Source organism: Oreochromis aureus, linkage group 3, assembly GCF_013358895.1.
Source record: "Oreochromis aureus strain Israel breed Guangdong linkage group 3, ZZ_aureus, whole genome shotgun sequence".
In the NCBI taxonomy this organism is placed as follows: domain Eukaryota; kingdom Metazoa; phylum Chordata; class Actinopteri; order Cichliformes; family Cichlidae; genus Oreochromis; species Oreochromis aureus.
In genome coordinates this window covers 57,301,065-57,319,640 of record NC_052944.1, presented here as the reverse complement: position 1 = coordinate 57,319,640, position 18,576 = coordinate 57,301,065, and the positions used below count along the sequence as shown (strand labels likewise).

Sequence of the window (18,576 nt, the reverse complement as noted above, 5' to 3'; positions counted from 1 at the left end):
AAGTCACGGTCATGAAAGCAAACAGTCACCAACCTTTCACGAAGGTTTTGATGGGAGAGCCATTAGCCGCTGTTAGCAATGGCCCGCAGCCCTCAGCTAGCCTGTCCGAGCCAGCCGGGGAAGAAGGCTCTTCTGTGAGCCGAGTCCACCAGGAAACGCCCCGAGCGTGAGTCCTCTAAGAAAAGCAGCCTTTCCTTGTTGCCAGCGGTCGCGGCTGCTACCGAAGCGCTGACATGCCCGTTTCCCTGGGTTTGGAAACTGCAAGGCGCGGAGACAGCGCCGGGCCTTCGCTCCAAAACGCTGGTGATAAAAGCAAAGCCCTTTTTCGCGCGGCGCTGCCGCTGCAGCGATTCCGGCCACCGTGGGACGAGTCGGAGGGTCCCTGGAGCATCGGTGAGGAGGCAGGGGAAACGCTGGTGAGTCCTGAACAACCGCCTGGACGCCGAAACTCCTGGTAGCAAGGAGGATGCGATCTGCCTCTTCCGCCAGAGAGCGGTAATCCTTCGTGGCCAATAGCGGGAGTTGGCAAGGCCAGCGCGCACTGGAGCCGCAACTGTCGGAGAAAGAGGTGGGTGAAGAGAAATCCTCCATCATCCGCGCCCAGCAAGGACAGCATGCTTTCCATGAGCTCGAGGGCGGTGCCGCCGCCCAGGCCCGCGAGGGAAAGGAGTTTCTCGGCTCGCTCAGCATCAGAGAGGGAGTAACGCCGCAGCAGCAGCGCCTTGAGAGCGGTGTACTTGCCTTGGGCTGGAGGGTCCCGGAGGAGAGTCATCACGCGGCGGGTTGACAGCGGGTCAAGAGAAGCCACCACATGGTGGTATTTAGTATCGTCGGCTGAAACTCCACGAAGAGCAAACTGAGCTTCTACGTGCACGAACCATGAAGGGGATCGTGAAGCCAAAAATCCGGCAATTTAAGCGCCACAGCAAACGCAGCCATCGGCGGAGGTGCAAACGGCGGCAGCCGATGCTTCCAGGCCGGAGCTGGCTTCGTCGTCGAGCCTTAGCATGTGCGCTACCGGGGTCACCAATGTGGAGGTAAGAAATAACGACACGAGAGGTCCGTGTGTCTCACTCCAACTGTTTTATTCACACACTGTCTCTCAGAACTTAAGATACAGTAAGCGCCAAAATCTCCACCCAGCTCTTCCCTTCAACTTGGGTGTGAGTGGAGCCATCTGGTGGTCCGCCACAATGGCTACGTTTTGAGGGTAAAATGATGGCTGTAGAGCAAACACTGTGGACACAGCAGCTGTTGAAAGCGAAGTGTTTAAGATGAATCTTGGCACAGTGAGAGAGAGCTCGTTAGGCAGGCAGGTGTGAGCCTGGTTGCTATAGTGACTGCACCCAATGGCTCCATACACACACACACACAGACATGCACCTCACTTTTGCTGCTTAAAATGAACAGAAAAGTCAGCCCAAAACAAATCGCTCCCAAATGAAAAGTACAGGTCCTATTGACAAAATTCTTTCACCGTGAGTGCCAGCCATGTCCAGTCTACCAAATTCTCAGTTTTCATGCCTGTGGAGCTTATTATATGGACGTGGTGACAGTGTAAAGACAGCCTGTACTTCTGGTTTTCAAACGAACCTTCTGAGCCATTTTAACATTGGAGTCTATGGAGGAGTTGGAGGGAGGAGGCTGCACATTGGTGACATTTATGAAAGAACCATAACACCTACTACAATAATAAATACATTGGGTGAAAGAGGACAGCGATGGCTACGTTTTGAGGGTAAAATCAGACCGGTAGAGCAAGCGCTGCAGACACAACAGCAGTTTTAAGAAAAGATTTTAGGATTAATTCCCACTCTCCTCTCACTCTAGCAGTTGAGCTGTCTCTCTCTAGCCCCAACATTCTGTCCCATACACACCCATTATAAACTCTAAAACGGGTGAAAAAACATCAGGAAACTTAAACTGGAACTGAAGAAAAAGTATAATAGATATTGAAAAGATAAATACAAGTTGAATAGTTGAATGTCTTGTCTTCGTTTTAAAGTTTGAATGGTGGCTCTATGTCAATGTATGTGGAAGTAGTTAGAGTTGAAAAATGAGGAAATTTAATGAAAATTTGAAGTCTCCCATTGAAATACATGGGAAATTTTTGTTGAATAAAGTTGAATAATTTAAAAACTATAAATGTTAAAAATGAGAAAAATACAAGCACACATGTCCAAAAGAAGAGGAATCTAATGATGTTTGAATGGTTTTTCTCAGTTGAACGGTTTTGATACAGTCCAAAAAACGTACGGAATACGAAATAATAATAATAATGATGATAATACAGAAACAGAAGAACAATACTGCTTTTCAAGCATTCACACTAATAAAGATTAGAAGAACAATACTGTGAATGCTTTTCAAGCATTCAAACTAATTAGATTACAAATGAATTCACTTCAGTTGAAGTTAATTTTAGTTTATAGAGCATCAATTCAAGGTAGCAGTAACATACAGGTGCTTTTTTTGTATGGTGAAGAAAAGACAGAAGGTAAGGTAAAATTAGCCTGCACCGCAACAGTATTTTAGTACCATGAAAAGATATGCCGGTGTCTGGTCACTTGGGTCTTTGTATATAAGAATGATTTTAAATTAAATTCTAAATTAAATTGTGGATTTTATAGACGGAAGAAATGAGATGAAGAGAAAATAATACGGGAGAAACAAAATTCGCTTTTGTTAGTGCACTTGAAGAAGTGTTTAGATCAAATGACAGTTTTTCAAGGAGCTTTTTTCAAAACCTGATAAAAAATTTCAATATTCCAGGTTAGAAGTAACAAATGCACAAACTAGTCTTTGAGCATTACTCTGAGACAGGATGTTTCTGATTTTAGTGAATCTGTGCAGATGAAAGAAGACACAGTGTTACTGGAGACCAATGTACTGCCGTCTAGTATATGTGGTTAGACTCCATGTTTCCAGCATACACTGCTGTATTCCTTTTACCCTTTAAGACTGGTCGGAGCGGGCACGCCCCATTTTGCGTAACTATTTTTAAATCCCTGTAGAACCGCACCCACATAAGCTAGTGCAATTATTTTTTTTGCATATGGAACCGGAGGAGTTTCTGTCCACAAATAACTTTTGACACGCTTTGCAGATCCGATCAGCTGTTCGTAACACTTCCTATGTTGGAATAGACGTCAGTGCGAACTATGGCATGTCCGACATTACCTGCCCGAAACCGGAAGTGATGTCATTTTCGCTGAAAATTTAGTTTTTTACCTTCAGGGCCTTTTAAGCCTACACTGGTGTTTTTAAAAGTCATGTTTGACTTTATGGTTTTCTGTATAGTTTCTGGGATTCTTAGAACTCAAATTACACTGTTGGAAATAGTTGATTTTGATGCATATGCTGTTTTTTGGCAAATTTGCATTATGCGTTTTTCCTGTAGTATATAAAAATTGGTGTATCTCAAAAACAAAACTATGAAGACACTCAAAATAAATTTCCTCTTGTTGTAAACTATTTTTTGCAACTTTTTTGTATTTACACTTTTGAGGGATGAACCTCTTAAATTTCTTTAAATAGAAATATATGTAAAAATACAAAAACAATTTAAATTTTTTTTGCAGTTTATTACACTTTATTGCAATTTATGTAGTTACTATGCACTTAATGCATACATATTATTACAATTTGGGGTATAATGGTTGTATTGATGTATAGCAACTTGAAATGCTCCCAAAAATGGCACTACAGGATGTAAAAATATAAAGATAAGGCGGACTTGGTCCTATGGTAGGTCTTAAAGGGTTAAATAGCTTTGAGCAGTGTATTTGTGCCCAAGTAGAATATCCTCAGTTTTGTATGAAAAGAAAAGAAAAGTAGAAGATGCTGGCCCTAGGGCCTGATTCCCTCTAATGAGCCCTGTGTTTAATCCAAGATTGCCATTTGACATAGAATACAAAAATTGGCAGGTCTTGGCGCCCTATGCTTTACACAGATGAGAGCAGGTTTCATCCATTAACCTCAGTGTTATGCTGCCTGAAACATCATTCGGTATTAATAGTTTGGTGGTGGGTTAGTGGTGGTCTGCTGAAGCATACCCATAGAGGGAACCACAAAATCTGCAGACTAGGCAAAGGATCCCTGACTGCAATTGGGTATCAACTCCTGGACGATGAAGGAATTGATACCACTGACTGGATCTAACGCTAACCTGAACTAAATCCAAATGAACACCTATGGACCATTATATGTTAGTGGATTCCGTGCTGCCATGTTCTTCCTCAGACATCTGGAGACTAATTTCGGGTGTCTTTGAATTTAGCCCTCTACAGGTTGCTAATATTAATTTTCATCAAATCATGTGGTATCCTTTTATTCCTAATGCATAACACAGTCCAATGCTGTTGTTTGGTGATTGCATTGAATTTCTTTTTTTTTAATTGGTCCTACAGACTAACAACAGCCATATTATCTACTAGTGATGGGTCCTGCAACACTGACACACCGACGCTTGCATCAAGCTCACCTAGCGAAGCCTGTATCGGTGCGTGCGTCGCTTTAAGAGAAAGTCACGTGATCGATACAGCTGCTGTATCGCTCATTGCCAACGCGCCAAACTGTGTTTAAAAAGTACCGCATCCGCATCTGTCAACGGAATGAGTCGCCACAAAAAAACACGAAATTACTCTCGCAAAGATTAAAAACAAAAAAACACATCTCTCCATAACAAAATGGAGCCCGAAAGAAAAAGAAATGTTTCTGCTGTGTGGGATCATTTTGATCTTTTAACTGCAAATAAGGTAATAGTTTGTCTGTCTTTGTTTCAGTGTAATCTATCAGAATAGGAAAAACAGCAAGGTGAGTTGAAGTGTAAATTATTTATTTCATTTTCATGCAGGTTAAATGTCGCATCTGTTCTGCATTTCTTACACAAACAAAAGCACCTCCTCAATGTTTAGGCATTACAGAGCCAAACATGAAAATGAGGAGACAAACACACCGAGAATGAACACAGGTAGGCCTATACTGACACTGAGCAGCTTTATCATCATTTTTTTTTAATTAATATGTGTTTTATTATTTTGAAATCAAGCATCTAGGAAGACTGTTCTGGACCAGGCAGTCCTGAAGTTTATTATAAAGAACTGCCAACCCCTTAGTATTGTGGAGAGTGTCGGAGAGAAACATTCCAAGATCAGAGGATCCTTTAAGGTACTGGGGGAATAGGAAGACATCTTATCAGAACTTTTTCCACCTGGCTTTACAGTTTTTGTGTACCCCAGCTTCATCTGTGCCTGTGAGTTTTCCAAAGCTGGGGAAATTGTGTCAAAAAAAACGCAATAGACTGAATGCAAAAACATTGGATAAACTTATTTTTCTGCAGAAAAATAAGTTTATCCAATGTTTTTGCAATAGAATTTTATAATAAACTCTGAGTCAAATGGGTAATATTACATTCACAATACTTTCATTTTAATTTTCACTTAGTGTCATTCACAATATATTTTATAGATGTCTACAATATTTGAAATGTAAAAGATATAAAATGATTCCATGGAAAGTATAATACCTTAGTGTACAAGTATAACTAGGTCATTGAATCAGTGTCTGTTGTGAGTCTCAAGTAAGTTGCCTGCAATGATATTTAAGGTCCAGCAGGTGTCAGTATGGAGCAAAACAGCAACACTGTGTCGACACAGTATCAATACAGTTTGGGGAATGTGCTGAAACGCTTCACGAGGCCTCATCTACCCATCACTATTATCTACCATAACGAACCAGAACAGCTCCTCTGATGTCATCACTCGCCGAGACCAAGTCTACATCGACTTCTCCTGTGTCGACATTCAGCCAGCTATCGAAACTGCCAACTTCAGAATCAGAGACAGGTTTGTGGTTGGGGTTTGTTTGAATAACTTTCAGATGCGAATAATGTTGTTGTTTTTTGTTTCAAAGAAAACTAAAATGTGTGTGTGAATGTGTGTGTCTGTTCTGCAGTTCTGTGATCCAGCATGCTACACCCAGCGTTTGTAATTACACTTTGACCATGAAGGCCTACACTGATGTAGGTCGCACACAAACTGTGGAGTCTTTTGCTGAAGTTCCTCTGAACCAGAGAATCTGGGTGGAGCTGAAGGCTGATGGGTTGGATGAAGAAATGGTTGCCATGGTAACAGACTCTTGCTGGGCCACCGACCTGGCGTTGTCCTCTGGGAGCCTCAGATATGACCTGATTATCGATGGGTGAGACCACATTTATTCATAAATATAATTTTTGATAATTCTGATCAACTTCCCACAAAACTGTTTCCTACCTGTTGGCAGTTGTGCTAACCCCGCTGACCAGACTGTGGAGGTGAAGGAAAACAGGTGGGGAACCTCCAACTATTTCTCCTTCAATATGTTTCAGTTCACTGGGAGCTCAGGTGAAATCTACCTGCACTGCAAAATCCACCTGTGCCCCAAAAGGAGAAACAAATGCATCCCGGTAAACACACCACACACACACTCACGGAAAGCTTTGCTCCTTAAAATGTGATTCCCTATTGCTTGTGTAGTTTATTTAACCTTTAAAGTAACTAAGAATGCAGTCAAAGTTTCATGGTGTTGTAGTTTTAATAACTGTTCACATGACAGACCACTCTTAGTTTTCAACAACCTACCATGACCTTGGCATGCTCATTCTTTAAATGAATATTCATGTTTCATCCCCTTTGTATAAATGTGTAAAGTTTATAAACACTGAATAAAAGATAAAAACAAAAATATTTAAATAACAAAATGAAAGGATTGTGACGTCTGGATTTTATCGCTCTCTGTCTTTATCAGACTTGTAAAGGAGCTGCTCGCAGATGCAGACCAGCAAGCTCCAAATACAAACGAGCAGCACCAGCCTTCATCAGCTTGGCCTGGACTAATTAGATAATGAGCCACTCAATGAGTCAAACGTCCTGGATGGTCCTCTGCAGCCTGACAGTCCAGGATCAGGGTGAAGATTGACCTCCAAAGACATTTCAACAGACGAGAGAAAGAAGTACGAGGTGATTGACTGGAAAGAAGCCAAAGGGATGTAAAAGAGCAGGAGGGTCACAGTGTGGTCTGGTTTTCTTCTTAAGTGGTTTCCAAGGTGACACTGGCTGACGGATAAGGCTGCCAATCCCTGACTTCGGTCTCGTCCTGACCCAGAGCCTGGATGTTTATAAGGATGAACTCATAACTGGCTACTCTGAGGCTGGGATTACTGCCACAGCTGGATTAAGCAGCTGTTATACTGGAAGTATTGTGAGGAAAGATGACGATTCTGCAGCCCATATTTTTATTTAACAGTAACATCCATCATGTGGATGTGTGATTTATGCCAGACGCCCTTTCTGATGCATCCAAGAAGGAAAACAAGTGTGTGGCAACATGAATATTTCTATGAAACATCTGGACTTCACAGACATGTCATCACTACATCTCCCAGTATGACTGGGAGCACTTTACAACCTCCCAGGAAGGTTGGAGGCCTGTAAGCTTTTTATGTTCAATTAGATTTAAGGGTAATAGCCTCAAATCTAATCATGTGACCTCGTTCATATGAACAAATACCTGAGGACAGTGGCCTTGAATCAAAGAGGAATTTTTACTTCTCAGGTCGTTTGAGCTGAAGATATTAAAGATGCTAACATATCAAACTACCAGACAAGAATAAAATAAATAGGATAATATTGAAAATAAGCAGGTCATCAGATACCGTCTGCTGGCCGGAGGTGCTTTAAAGGTGAATCAATGTGAAAATCACTCCTGTAAAAAGCTGGTGTGCAGGGTGAAACATTAAAAGGGGGCAGACTGTTTTTTTCTCGGTTTAGCTGAATTTTTGGATTGTTTTCTGATTTCTGCCTGTTTGGATGACCCGTCACTCCCTTTCATCCACATGCTTACCACATTACTGATGTGAGGAAAGACTGAGTCACTTTTTTTTAAAAAAGTTTAATTTAAATAAATACATTTTGGCTATTTAAACTGAATTATTCGTGTGATCTCCCTACTTTGCCCGAACTTGGATGTTAAGGGTGATTTACAAAAAACTCGGCTGGTTTCTAAACACAAGTAAGTTGGTTAATTTCATGACATGCCTAATCTACAGGACACAGGACAGGTGCAGCTTGTTAATTGTAATCAGAAAAGTATAGAAATATAGATCACAGACATGTTGGTTAAATGTAGGCCTACAGTGGCAGTTTGGCAGAGAGAGTCATTATAATGAATAAATGTTTCAGTCACTGGCAGCCTGTGATGCAATCAGCGCATGCAATCAGTCGTGATAAGATCGCTGTCCATGCGCTGAAATCAGAGTGTAATAAAACATTAAAACATTGTTTTAATAATAAAACATTATTAAGGTTTGAATTTTATGAATGTAAATGCAGTGACTACAACAGAGATAAAAAGCACTTTCAAACTATCAAGATTTTTTTTTTTAAAAAAGGCTGCTATTAACTCGTCTCATGAATGACATCCATGCAGGGCCCGGATATTTTCAGGAAAAGGTCCAAAGTCAGCGTCGTCCCTCTGTTCTCTACATTCTTCAGCCATTTCTCTGAACCTCATCACAAGCTGCAGTATGTTGAAAAGAACCTGATTGAGGAAGATTTGCTGCTGCTGGTACTGCTTGACTCCTTCTGGTTGTAGGTTTTAGGTCATCTCTGAGATAATAGAGAAAACCTACAACTAGAAGGAGTCTTTAAGTGGTTTGGTAATCGGTATGTTTCTATCACATCTTTGTCTGACATTTCAAATAAACCGACATGAGTGGACAAATGTCTGATTCTTCTAGCACACGGTCTCTTTGATGCGTCCTCCATGCAACAATAAGTGCTGTTACATCAAGCTCAAGTAATAAGACATGCTCTTTCTTTCAGTGTTAAATACAGACATAATTATCAACGAACTGTGTACTGCAAACATTAGTAAATCAATTTAGATGCTTAAATCAGTTTTGCCTTTTCTATGTTTGGGGCCTTCAGAAAGGAACTCCCTTTCTAAAGGGAGGTGCATAGACAAGATGGCCAATCGGAGGTCCATCATACAAACTCATACAAACATCTAAGTAAAGAAATAAAAACCAAGGTATCACCAAAAAGTGCCAGTCTGAGATTGTCTGTTTTACAGATGCAAAAGGATGAAAAGGATGAATGATGCTCAGGTACGCTCAGGATTAAAGAGCATCTGCTCTCACAACACGTTCTCACTCCCAACTCGTCAAATGTGTGACGCATGGTCAGGCTCCCTCTGCTTCACTTATCGACGCGCAGGGTACCCCCCTCGCGTCGAGAATTGACGTGCAGGGTCCTCCTATTGAATACTGTAGAGCTCCCTAAACGTTGTTTATCGACGAAAAGAGATTTCCGCGCAAGAGCCTGTTGTTCGTATATTTATATATTTCCGAAATGACATTGTAGTGACGTGTACTGAACAGAATATATTATATAATGTAAACAACTACCTGAGAAACAGCAGATACAGCAGATAAATTAATTATAGGCTATTACTTTTGCATTTATGGAGGGAGAGGTGTATGCTGGGTAATGGCACAGCTAGCGACACGGTGACTTTATTCACCCGCTTCGGCTGTTATCAGTCCATACAATGGGCGTTATTAGCACAAATCAGTCCCATGGATGTGGGCCATCCACCTGCTAGATTGTTCAGAAGCTTGTTATCATCCATCCAGATGGAGGATCACTAACAGGAGCGTGGAAGACTCCAGAATCCACTCTGGCTGGAATCCGGTGGATACAGCAGTGTTACAGGTAAGACCATTTAAACGGACAGCATTTATAGAATGACTATTAAAAGCCAGCGAGTGTCAATAATGTTAATGTGGTTATGTTAGTAATACACCGAGTGCTAATATAACAGCTTTAAGATGCATTTGTAGATATTATTACGTGTTTTACCGTCTTTATGGTGCTAGCTTAAAGTTACGGTGTAAACGTTAGCTTATATTGTAGTAAAGCTGTTACTGTTTAAACGATGTTAGCACAGAAATATTAGCTTCTGTCATGACTGATGATAGTTACTAGTTAATAAAGTTTCCAGTAAAGTGATTAATCGCAGCCACAGATTGACAGTAAATATCTCGATTAGCTTCAATGCATCTGTAATAAATATGTGCAAGTTTCAGTGCTTCGTTTAAACTGTATGATACTTATACTGACCCAGGGTCAGTGTAAAATACAATCCTAGCTGTGTGAACAAAGCCTGGCTCCTTTAATCCTGCATGTGACAAACCTCAGGATGCAGGTTATTATTACTCTTTCCTGCTGGCACACCTGTCACACCTGAGAGTCAGCTAGAAACTTACAGTGACGTGGACATCATGCAAAGACTGCCAGACTCTGTAATACTGTAAATGATCAGTGACTCAGGTTAACACTAAACTTTAAACAGTCCCTCTGTGTCTCTGTGTGTGCTGAGCATCTGGAATCAGATTGAGTCAGGCTGCATCAGCTGAATTTGTTATTTGTAAATATCAATATTTTTTATTCAGGTGTGGGGATAATATGTAAGACTGCAGTGAAGCGATGTACCAGATTAATCCCTGGCCAAAGGTATTGTACTTAAATCAGACTACTGATCCAGCCACATCAGTCTTTTGTGAGGTCTGTTTAAAGTAGACTTCAAATGAACTCCAGGTTCCTGAGAGGTGGACTGAGAGCACAGGAACACATGTTCATACATACAGCTGCAGCAAGCTTACATTAATTTTAAATAGATTTGTTACTCTGATGTCTGTCTGTCTGTTAGTCCTCTGACAGACTGGTACCTGTCCAGGTGTGCTCTACCTATGACTACTGGGACAGGCTCTGGCTCCTGTAATAGAAATTTTCTATTATTCTCATTTAAAGTATTTAAGTGCTTATGCATATGCTTAGTTGTGACACTCTTATAGACTGATCAGTGAAAGTTTCTAAAACTAGATGAACTTACTTCAGCATCAGCAGTTTGAGAAAACAACTCCCTTTACAGGTGCTGATAAGGCCGAGGGTACAAAACAGTGTAACCATTGATCCGTTAGGTTTCATAGCGAGACACGTGAAGTGTGGTATGATCAGTTTGTAACTTCCTCCCTCTTCCTTGGAGTGCATAAAGGAGTAGGAGCATGACTTCTGTGGCAGAGCTGACATGACTGAACTGTGATGTTTGATGTGTGTTGGCTCTGCTGCGCGCAGTAATAAATAGCTTGATCACAGCTCTTTCTGTGTTGCAGACTTTATTTACAAACTTCCATGATACCCCCCCACCCCCCACTGTGAACCTGAATTGAATATTCAGAAGAAAAAGAATGGATAGACTGACATTTGTTTAAATACTTCTAGAAATCTGAGCTGTTGGTGTGGTAATAATATTAGAGCTGGCAATCTTTCTTACTGAATCTCTACTGTGAGTCATGTTACCTGAGATTAATACTATGTTTACCTGACAGCCTGGACAAATGTGCTGTGTGAAGGATGTAAATCAAATCAGATCTTAACTGCTTACATTTAAGGAGCCGGGTCATATTTAATTGTAATATGAACCAATGATTTTCTGATTGCTGATTCTAAGAGAGTCTTTGTGGAAATCCTGTTTGACTTTTTGTCATTTTACTTCTCTTTTCTGTTTTCCAGAACAGTTCTCCACAGTCACTGTCCACATGGGTCAGTGGGACCAAGCAGCACTCTGCTAATGTGAGACTCTGACCAGCAACATCCAGCAAGACCCAAGCAGCGTTTTCTATCTCCCAGCTGGAGTTGTTTGTTTGTGACTGGAGAGTCAGATTTTTGTTGAAGCTGGAGGAACAGCCTCACAGTTGCAGAGGTAAGTCAGTTTGTAGAGATCCCTCCCACCCTGGCTTTTATGTGGCAGATTTCTTATCTGAAACAGTAACATTTCAGTGATTGCTGCTTATATCACAGGTTAATACACTCTACTGATCCCTGATGGGAGAATCATCACCTCTGCCAACAAAGAAGCCTGGTGGATATTTGTTTGCAGTCTGATGATGGGACATCATGCTCTGCATCTTCAAAGTTTGTCTCTTGCTTATTATTCATACACAGTAATGTGAAGCATGCTTATATCTAGTATAACTGGACCAACCTGGTGCTCTTCATTTATGGAGGCTGTTGAGTCTAAATTTTGGATGTTGTGTATCTCATGTTCTCTGGGCTTTGTTGTCCTCAGTCTTTTTGCAGGATCAGAAAACAAAACCAGGAGGCCTGTAAATGTTTCTTCTCCAATTGGATGATGATAAGACCGTGACACAGGATGCCACCTTTAGTCTTGTGATGAAGCAAAGCTCAGGAAGAAGTGTGATTAAATGGTACCCACATGTCGGCACCTGCAGCCAAATCCAAGCCTCCTCAGGTTAGTTGTAGTTGCAGAATGCTGTAGGACTGAGACAGCTGAGGCATCAAATGTTTGATTAAAGCGATGAAAAAGAGAAGTTTCTTCCCTGTAATTATCATTTTTTAAAATCTGTAGCAACTTCAGGTCTGTCAGCGTGCTGAGGTCACAGAAACAAGAAAAGCAGCTTCAGACTTCAGAGTGTTGTTTATAGTTTTCTGTCATCATGATCTCCCCTGAAGTTTATCACTATTATACAAGCATTAAGTCCACAGTACTGTAATGATGATTCTGACTTTGGTCACGGTTGCATAATATTTTAATAATATACAATTATTTTTTGTAATTCATATTTTTTCTGTTAATCAAAAATTTACTTTGTGAAATTTGTATTTGAGAATGCAGAATGTGACAATATATTTTGGTTCAATATTTAATTCATTCAGATGCAATTGTTAAATCAAAAATAAATAAAAATATATTCTAATTTAGCAAACTAATTTATCAAAAATATATATACATATATCTGTATTAGTTTTTATACATTAATTTGACAGCTGTATTGAAAATACCATATTGTATTCATACAGAATCAGTTTGGTATCATTGTTTGTCTGATTGCTGAAACTAAGAGCTAGTTTTGATCTAAAGTATCCAAAGTTGAGCTCTAATGTTTCTTCACCCTTGTGTGTGTGATATGTGATTTCCTACATGCTGACAGAGCAGAGCGGCCGTTTGTGCTCACAGATGGTGACGGTGTGGAGAGACGGTGGTGTTTCCTCAGAAGAACTAGCAGAGTCACAAAGGGCACGAGTCCATCTCACCACCTTGACTTGTTGATCAGTGGACACACTTGTCTCCCCTTTAAAGGAGACACTCTTAGAGAGAGACGATCTGAGTCATCCTTAAATGTTAGTGCTTTCAAATACACAAACATTTTTAAAGGACAAAAACGAACATCCAACTTTGTAATACAATTAAATCTTTGCATGTGTGTTTTCAAACTCTCAGATGGGCAGGATATCAGTCTTGGACTGTCTAACCTGCAGGAGCAGCACTGAATGATCACCACACATGATCAGTTCCTGCAACATTCAGCAGCTCTGCTTTTGGTAAGTAGAGTTACCTAACTACAGTAACTCTAAACACATGCCATCCATTTCTAACGGCCTGGTTACTTCCTGTCAGTTATTTTAGAAACCATGTGGTCACCTGACCTAACACTGTTTCTTCTTCTTCCCCTTAATGTTGAAGTGTCAAATGTCAACCAGCTGGAGAGGAAACTACACCAGTGTACTGGGATGTTTCACCAACACGTGCCAGACGCTGTTCCTTCATGGTGACATCACCAGAGACAGCCCCGCCCACCTCAGGACCTCGCCATTGATCATGATGATTTTAATGATGACAGCGAGCGGAACTAAGACTGTAAAAATCAGAATGTTTAGATGCTTTCTAATTATTAATGAATACTGAGAGCCTCTTTCTGTGTTTTGTCTGTTTTGTTTTTTTTTACCTCATTTGTTACTAACAAAGTTCAACAAACTCACACAGTTTACATTCTGTATGTTTCCATCTTTACCAGCCACACTCTACCCGCAATTAAGCAAATAATCCTTAGAAATCGTCGTTTTTCTCTTTTGTAATTGATGATAATTCAGTGAATATACTGCGCTGCTTCCTTTTATTTCGTCACACATTGCTTTAAGTTTTTCCAGTGTCCAGTTATTTTTTTACTGTTGTTTGAATTCTCTGTATGTTTGACCCTGTAGACTGTTTAATGGACTGCTTGTCTTCCTGTTTGTAACCGCCGCCTGTTTTTGACTAAAGTTTTGGATTTCTGACTTTAACACAGCCTCTGCGTGTCCTCCCTTTGTGTCCTCTTCCTCTGTGAATGTGTTGCATGTGTCACAGATTCATTTATTAACAGCTTTCCCACAGTGAGTTGCATCAGCATTCATTCACAGCACATTTCAGAAGGATTCAGATTAATACAGTGATCTTATAGTTAGAATTATCCTGACAGACTGCCACTGTAAATTATCTTTCATCAGGTCAATTTTAAAGTTCAGTATTTCAAAGCAGGTGTTATGAAGAATCATACTGGCATTAGGACTGTAACAATATGTACTTACAAAGTCAAAGTTTTTAATTATGCTAGAATATTGGAAGACAATCAACTTTTAGTGTTTTCTGCATATTAATTATACTGACACAGAGATGGTGACCATAACTGTACAGAAGCACTAAACAACTGACAATCTAACAAACATTATTGGCCTGAGCCGTCATGCACGGTGAGTCTGATCCTGTGCTGTGAGAGTCTGACAAGCATGTTTCTGGTCAGTTTGGAAGAAATAACATCACAATGTTGATCTTTTTTTAATATTCCTTCTCTTTTACAACATAAACTGTGATCAAAGCTACTTATGTTCACAGCATGTAATAATAGTGACAGTCCAGGGCATTGTGGTCTGTTGAGCTAGGGTTAGGGTTAGCTATTCAGACATATGTAATCAACCTCTTGCTGGATATAACAAACACCTAGGAATTCATATTATAATTTGATTTTCATGAAATATTCATATTCAGTATCAGTCATTTTATATTATAACCACGTATCCACCCAGGCTCATGGTGGGGCAGGGCTCTGTCCTGGGATGCTTGAGTGAAAGGTAATGTACACCCTGACCAGGTATCCAGTCTGTCAGAATTGTTTTCAATATTTGGTTCTAAACTATGAGTGAAAACAAAAATATAACTAGGATTCTTGCGTATGATGAATGAAGTCTGTCTTTGACTGTATTGTCCAGCTGATCCATCAAACCCCCAGCAGGTGAACCTTATTCATGACATAACACAGTAACAATGTAAAAAATTAAACAGCAACAGTCTAAATGTAAAGTGCATTCTAAACTCCTCTTCAATAAATTATATGGATGTGCAGAGAGTCATTCAGGACTGTAAAACGTGAACTACAGAACCCAGAGTCTTCATCATTAAATCTCTGGTTGCTTCATTTTTCTATCCTAACTCAGATACTTTAAAGGTTTTAGTAAAGTTGCATTCTCATGGTGAGGCAAAGTGTTTTATGTGTGTGTGTGTGCGTGCGTGTCATGAACGGCTGTAAAAGCCCTTTAATTACAGAACAAAGCGGGGTTTGAGTTCGAGTTACGGCAGACTGTCGCTACTTCTAAACGGAACGCAGCCTTCCTACGGCGGACAGCTAATAACAGGAATCGGACGCGGTCCACCCTAGTCCACAGCAACCACCATAGCAACAGCCTAGCATGTCTTTAAAAACACATTCTGTCTTCATAACTATCAAAAACGTGAAATGATTTGCAAAGCATGAAAGTGTTACAGCTGCAGAGAGCTATGGCGGCATCTTTGGAAGCTGTTTGCATAGCTAATAATATACGATGTAACCATGGAGACAGTCAGTCACGTGAGCTAGCAGTGCATGTTTACTACAGTGAATAAGGTGATTGTGTGCACAGCGTCCACACGCTGCAGAGGGTAAAGACATTACTTCAGTATTGTTTTCTATTTATATATGTTTGCCTTCTGCTGACCATCACCTCAGGTTCACCATTACAGTTTCAGCATACAAATGCACACTGTTAAATATGAACACATTAAAAAAAAATCATGTCTCAGAAATAACCACAGCTGTTCATGTTTGTCATTATAGTTTTATTTGTAAGAAAATTCATCCATCCATCCATCCATCCATCCTCATCCGCTTTATCCGAAGTCGGGTCGCGGGGGCAGCAGCCTAAGCAGAGAAGCCCAGACCTCCTCTCCCCAGCCACCTCCTCCAGCTCATCCGGGGAACACCAATGCGTTCCCAGGCCAGCCGAGAGATATAATCTCTCCAGCGGCGTCCTGGGTCTGCCCTGGGCCTCCTCCCGGTGGGACATGCCCGAACACCTCACCCAGGAGGCGCCCAGGGGCATCCTTGTCAGATGCCCGAACCACCTCAACTGGCTCCTTTCGATGTGGAGGAGCAGCGGCTCTACTCTGAGCCCCTCCCGGATGGCCGAACTTCTCACCCTATCTCTAAGGGAGAGGCCAGCCACCCTTCGGAGGAAGCTCATTTCTGCCGCTTGTACCCGCGATCTCGTTCTTTTCGGTCACTACCCACAGCTCGTGGCCATAGGTGAGGGTCGGGACGAGATCGACCGGTAAATTGAGAGCTTCGCTTTTACACTCAGCTCCCTCTTCACCACGACGGACCGGTGCAGCGTCCGCATCACTGCAGCCGCAGCACCAATCCGTCTGTCGATCTCCGGCTCCCTTCTCCCATCACTCGCGAACAAGACCCCGAGATACTTAAACTCCTCCACTTGGGGCAGGAACTCATCCCCGACCGGAGTGGGCACTCCACCCTTTTCCGGCTGAGAACCATGGCCTCAGATTTGGAGGTGCTGATCCTCATTCCCGCTGCTTCACACTCGGCTGCGAACTGTTCCAGTGCGAGCTGGAGGCCCCCCACCGATGAAGCCATCAGAACCACATCATCCGCAAAAAGCAGAGATGAGATTCTGAGGCCACCGAAGTGAAAGCCCTCCGCCACTTGGCTGCGCCTAGAAATCCTGTCCATAAAATTATGAACAGAATCGGTGACAAAGGGCAGCCTGGCGGAGCCCATCACCCACCGGAAACAAGTCCGACTTATTGCCGGCAATGCGAACCAAACTCTTGCAACGGTTGTATAGGGATCGAATGGCCCGTAACAGTGGGCCAGACACCCCATACTCCCGCAACACCTCCACAGGACACCCGAGGGACACGGTCGAATGCCTTCTCCAAGTCCACAAAACACATGTAGACTGGTTGGGCAAACTCCCATGCACCCTCAAGTATCCTCGAGAGGATAAAGAGCTGGTCCAGTGTTCCGCGACCAGGGACGAAAACCGCATTGTTCCTCCTGTATCCGAGGTTCGACTAACGGACGAACTCTCCTTTCCAGCACCCTGGCATAGACTTTCCCAGGGAGGCTGAGGAGTGTGATCCCCTATAGTTGGAACACACCCTCCGGTCTCCCTTCTTAAAGATGGGGACCACCACCCCGGTCTGCCAGTCCAGGGTACTGCCCTGATCTCCACGCAACATTGTAGAGGCGTGTCAACCAGGACAGCCCTACAACGTCCAGAGCCTTCAGGAACTCGGGCGGACCTCATCAACACCAGGGGCTCTGCCACCGAGGAGTTGTTTAACTGCCTCAGTGACCTCGACCCCAGAAATTGGCGGGTCATTCCCTCATCCCCAGACTCTGCTTCCTCCTCGGAAGACGTGTCAGTGGGATTAAGGAGGTCCTCAGTATTCCTTCCACCGTCTGACAATTTTCTCAGTCGACGTCAGCAGCGCACCGCCAGCACTATACACAGTGCAGGTAGAGCACCGCTTTCCTCCTGAGACGCCTGACGGTTTGCCAGAATCTCTTCGAGGCAGTCCGAAAGTCTTTTTCCATGGCCTCCGAACTCCTCCCACACCCGAGTTTTTGCTTCAGCCACTGCCTGAGCCGCATTCCGCTTGGCCTGTCGATACCTGTCAGCTGCCTCTGGAGTCCCACAGGCTAACCAAGCCCGATAGGACTCCTTCTTCAGCCTGGTGGCTCCCTTCACCTCTGGTGTCCACCATTTGGTTCGGGGATTACCACCACGGCAGGCACCAACCACCTTGCGGCCGCAGCTCAATGCAGCAGCAGCTCGGCAATGGAGACGCTGAACATGGTCCATTCGGACTCAATGTCCCCAGTCTCCCTCGGAATGTTGTTGAAGCTCTGCCGGAGGTGTGCGTTGAAGATCTCGCGGACTGGGGCCTCTGCTAGACGTTCCCAGCACACCCTCACCACGCGTTTAGGTGCACCGGGTCTGTCCAGCGTCCTCCCCGCCACCTGATCCAACTCACCACCAGGTGGTGATCAGTTGACAGCTCAGCCCCTCTCTTTACCCAGTGTCCAGAACATATGGTCGCAGGTCTGGTGATACGATTACAAAATCGATCATCGACCTGCGGCCTAGAGCATCCTGGTGCCACGTGCACTTATGGACACTCTTATGTTTGAACAAGGTGTTCGTTATGGCCAAACTGTGATTTGCACAGAAGTCCAATAACAAAACACCACTCGGGTTCAGATCAGGGAGGCCGTTCCTCCCAATCACGCCCCTCCAGGTCTCGCTGTCGTTACCCACGTGAGCATTGAAGTCTCCCAGTAGGACAACAGAGTCTCCAGGTGGG

General features: G+C 42.7%; 1 protein-coding gene and 2 long non-coding RNA genes across 3 annotated transcripts; all 3 read left to right on the top strand.

Annotated features, from left to right (window-relative positions):
• The first annotated feature begins 1,007 nt into the window (after window positions 1-1,007).
• LOC120433972 (uromodulin-like) lies at window positions 1,008-7,433 on the top strand. The gene is made up of 5 exons (XM_039601222.1): window positions 1,008-1,037; window positions 5,740-5,846; window positions 5,956-6,201; window positions 6,283-6,445; window positions 6,787-7,433. Exons 1-5 carry the CDS (start codon window positions 1,008-1,010, stop codon window positions 6,877-6,879), a joined length of 639 nt encoding a protein of 212 aa, XP_039457156.1. The 3' UTR covers window positions 6,880-7,433.
• A 2,158-nt stretch (window positions 7,434-9,591) lies between these two features.
• On the top strand, window positions 9,592-12,324 carry LOC120438954. The gene is made up of 4 exons (XR_005612277.1): window positions 9,592-9,752; window positions 11,613-11,802; window positions 11,901-12,014; window positions 12,169-12,324. It is a non-coding gene; the product is annotated as an uncharacterized LOC120438954 (long non-coding RNA).
• A 573-nt stretch (window positions 12,325-12,897) lies between these two features.
• LOC120438953 lies at window positions 12,898-14,112 on the top strand. Its single transcript, XR_005612276.1, has 3 exons — window positions 12,898-13,241; window positions 13,342-13,442; window positions 13,585-14,112. It is a non-coding gene; the product is annotated as an uncharacterized LOC120438953 (long non-coding RNA).
• The last annotated feature ends 4,464 nt before the right edge of the window (window positions 14,113-18,576 follow it).

Bases quoted from the DNA above. Each gene is read 5' to 3' on its own strand.
- LOC120433972 (XM_039601222.1), top strand. From the start codon at position 1,008: ATGTGCGCTACCGGGGTCACCAATGTGGAG. The intron at 1,038-5,739 runs GTAAGAAATAAC...ATAACGAACCAG, and splicing joins CCGGGGTCACCAATGTGGAG to AACAGCTCCTCTGATGTCAT. The intron at 6,446-6,786 runs GTAAACACACCA...TGTCTTTATCAG, and splicing joins GGAGAAACAAATGCATCCCG to ACTTGTAAAGGAGCTGCTCG.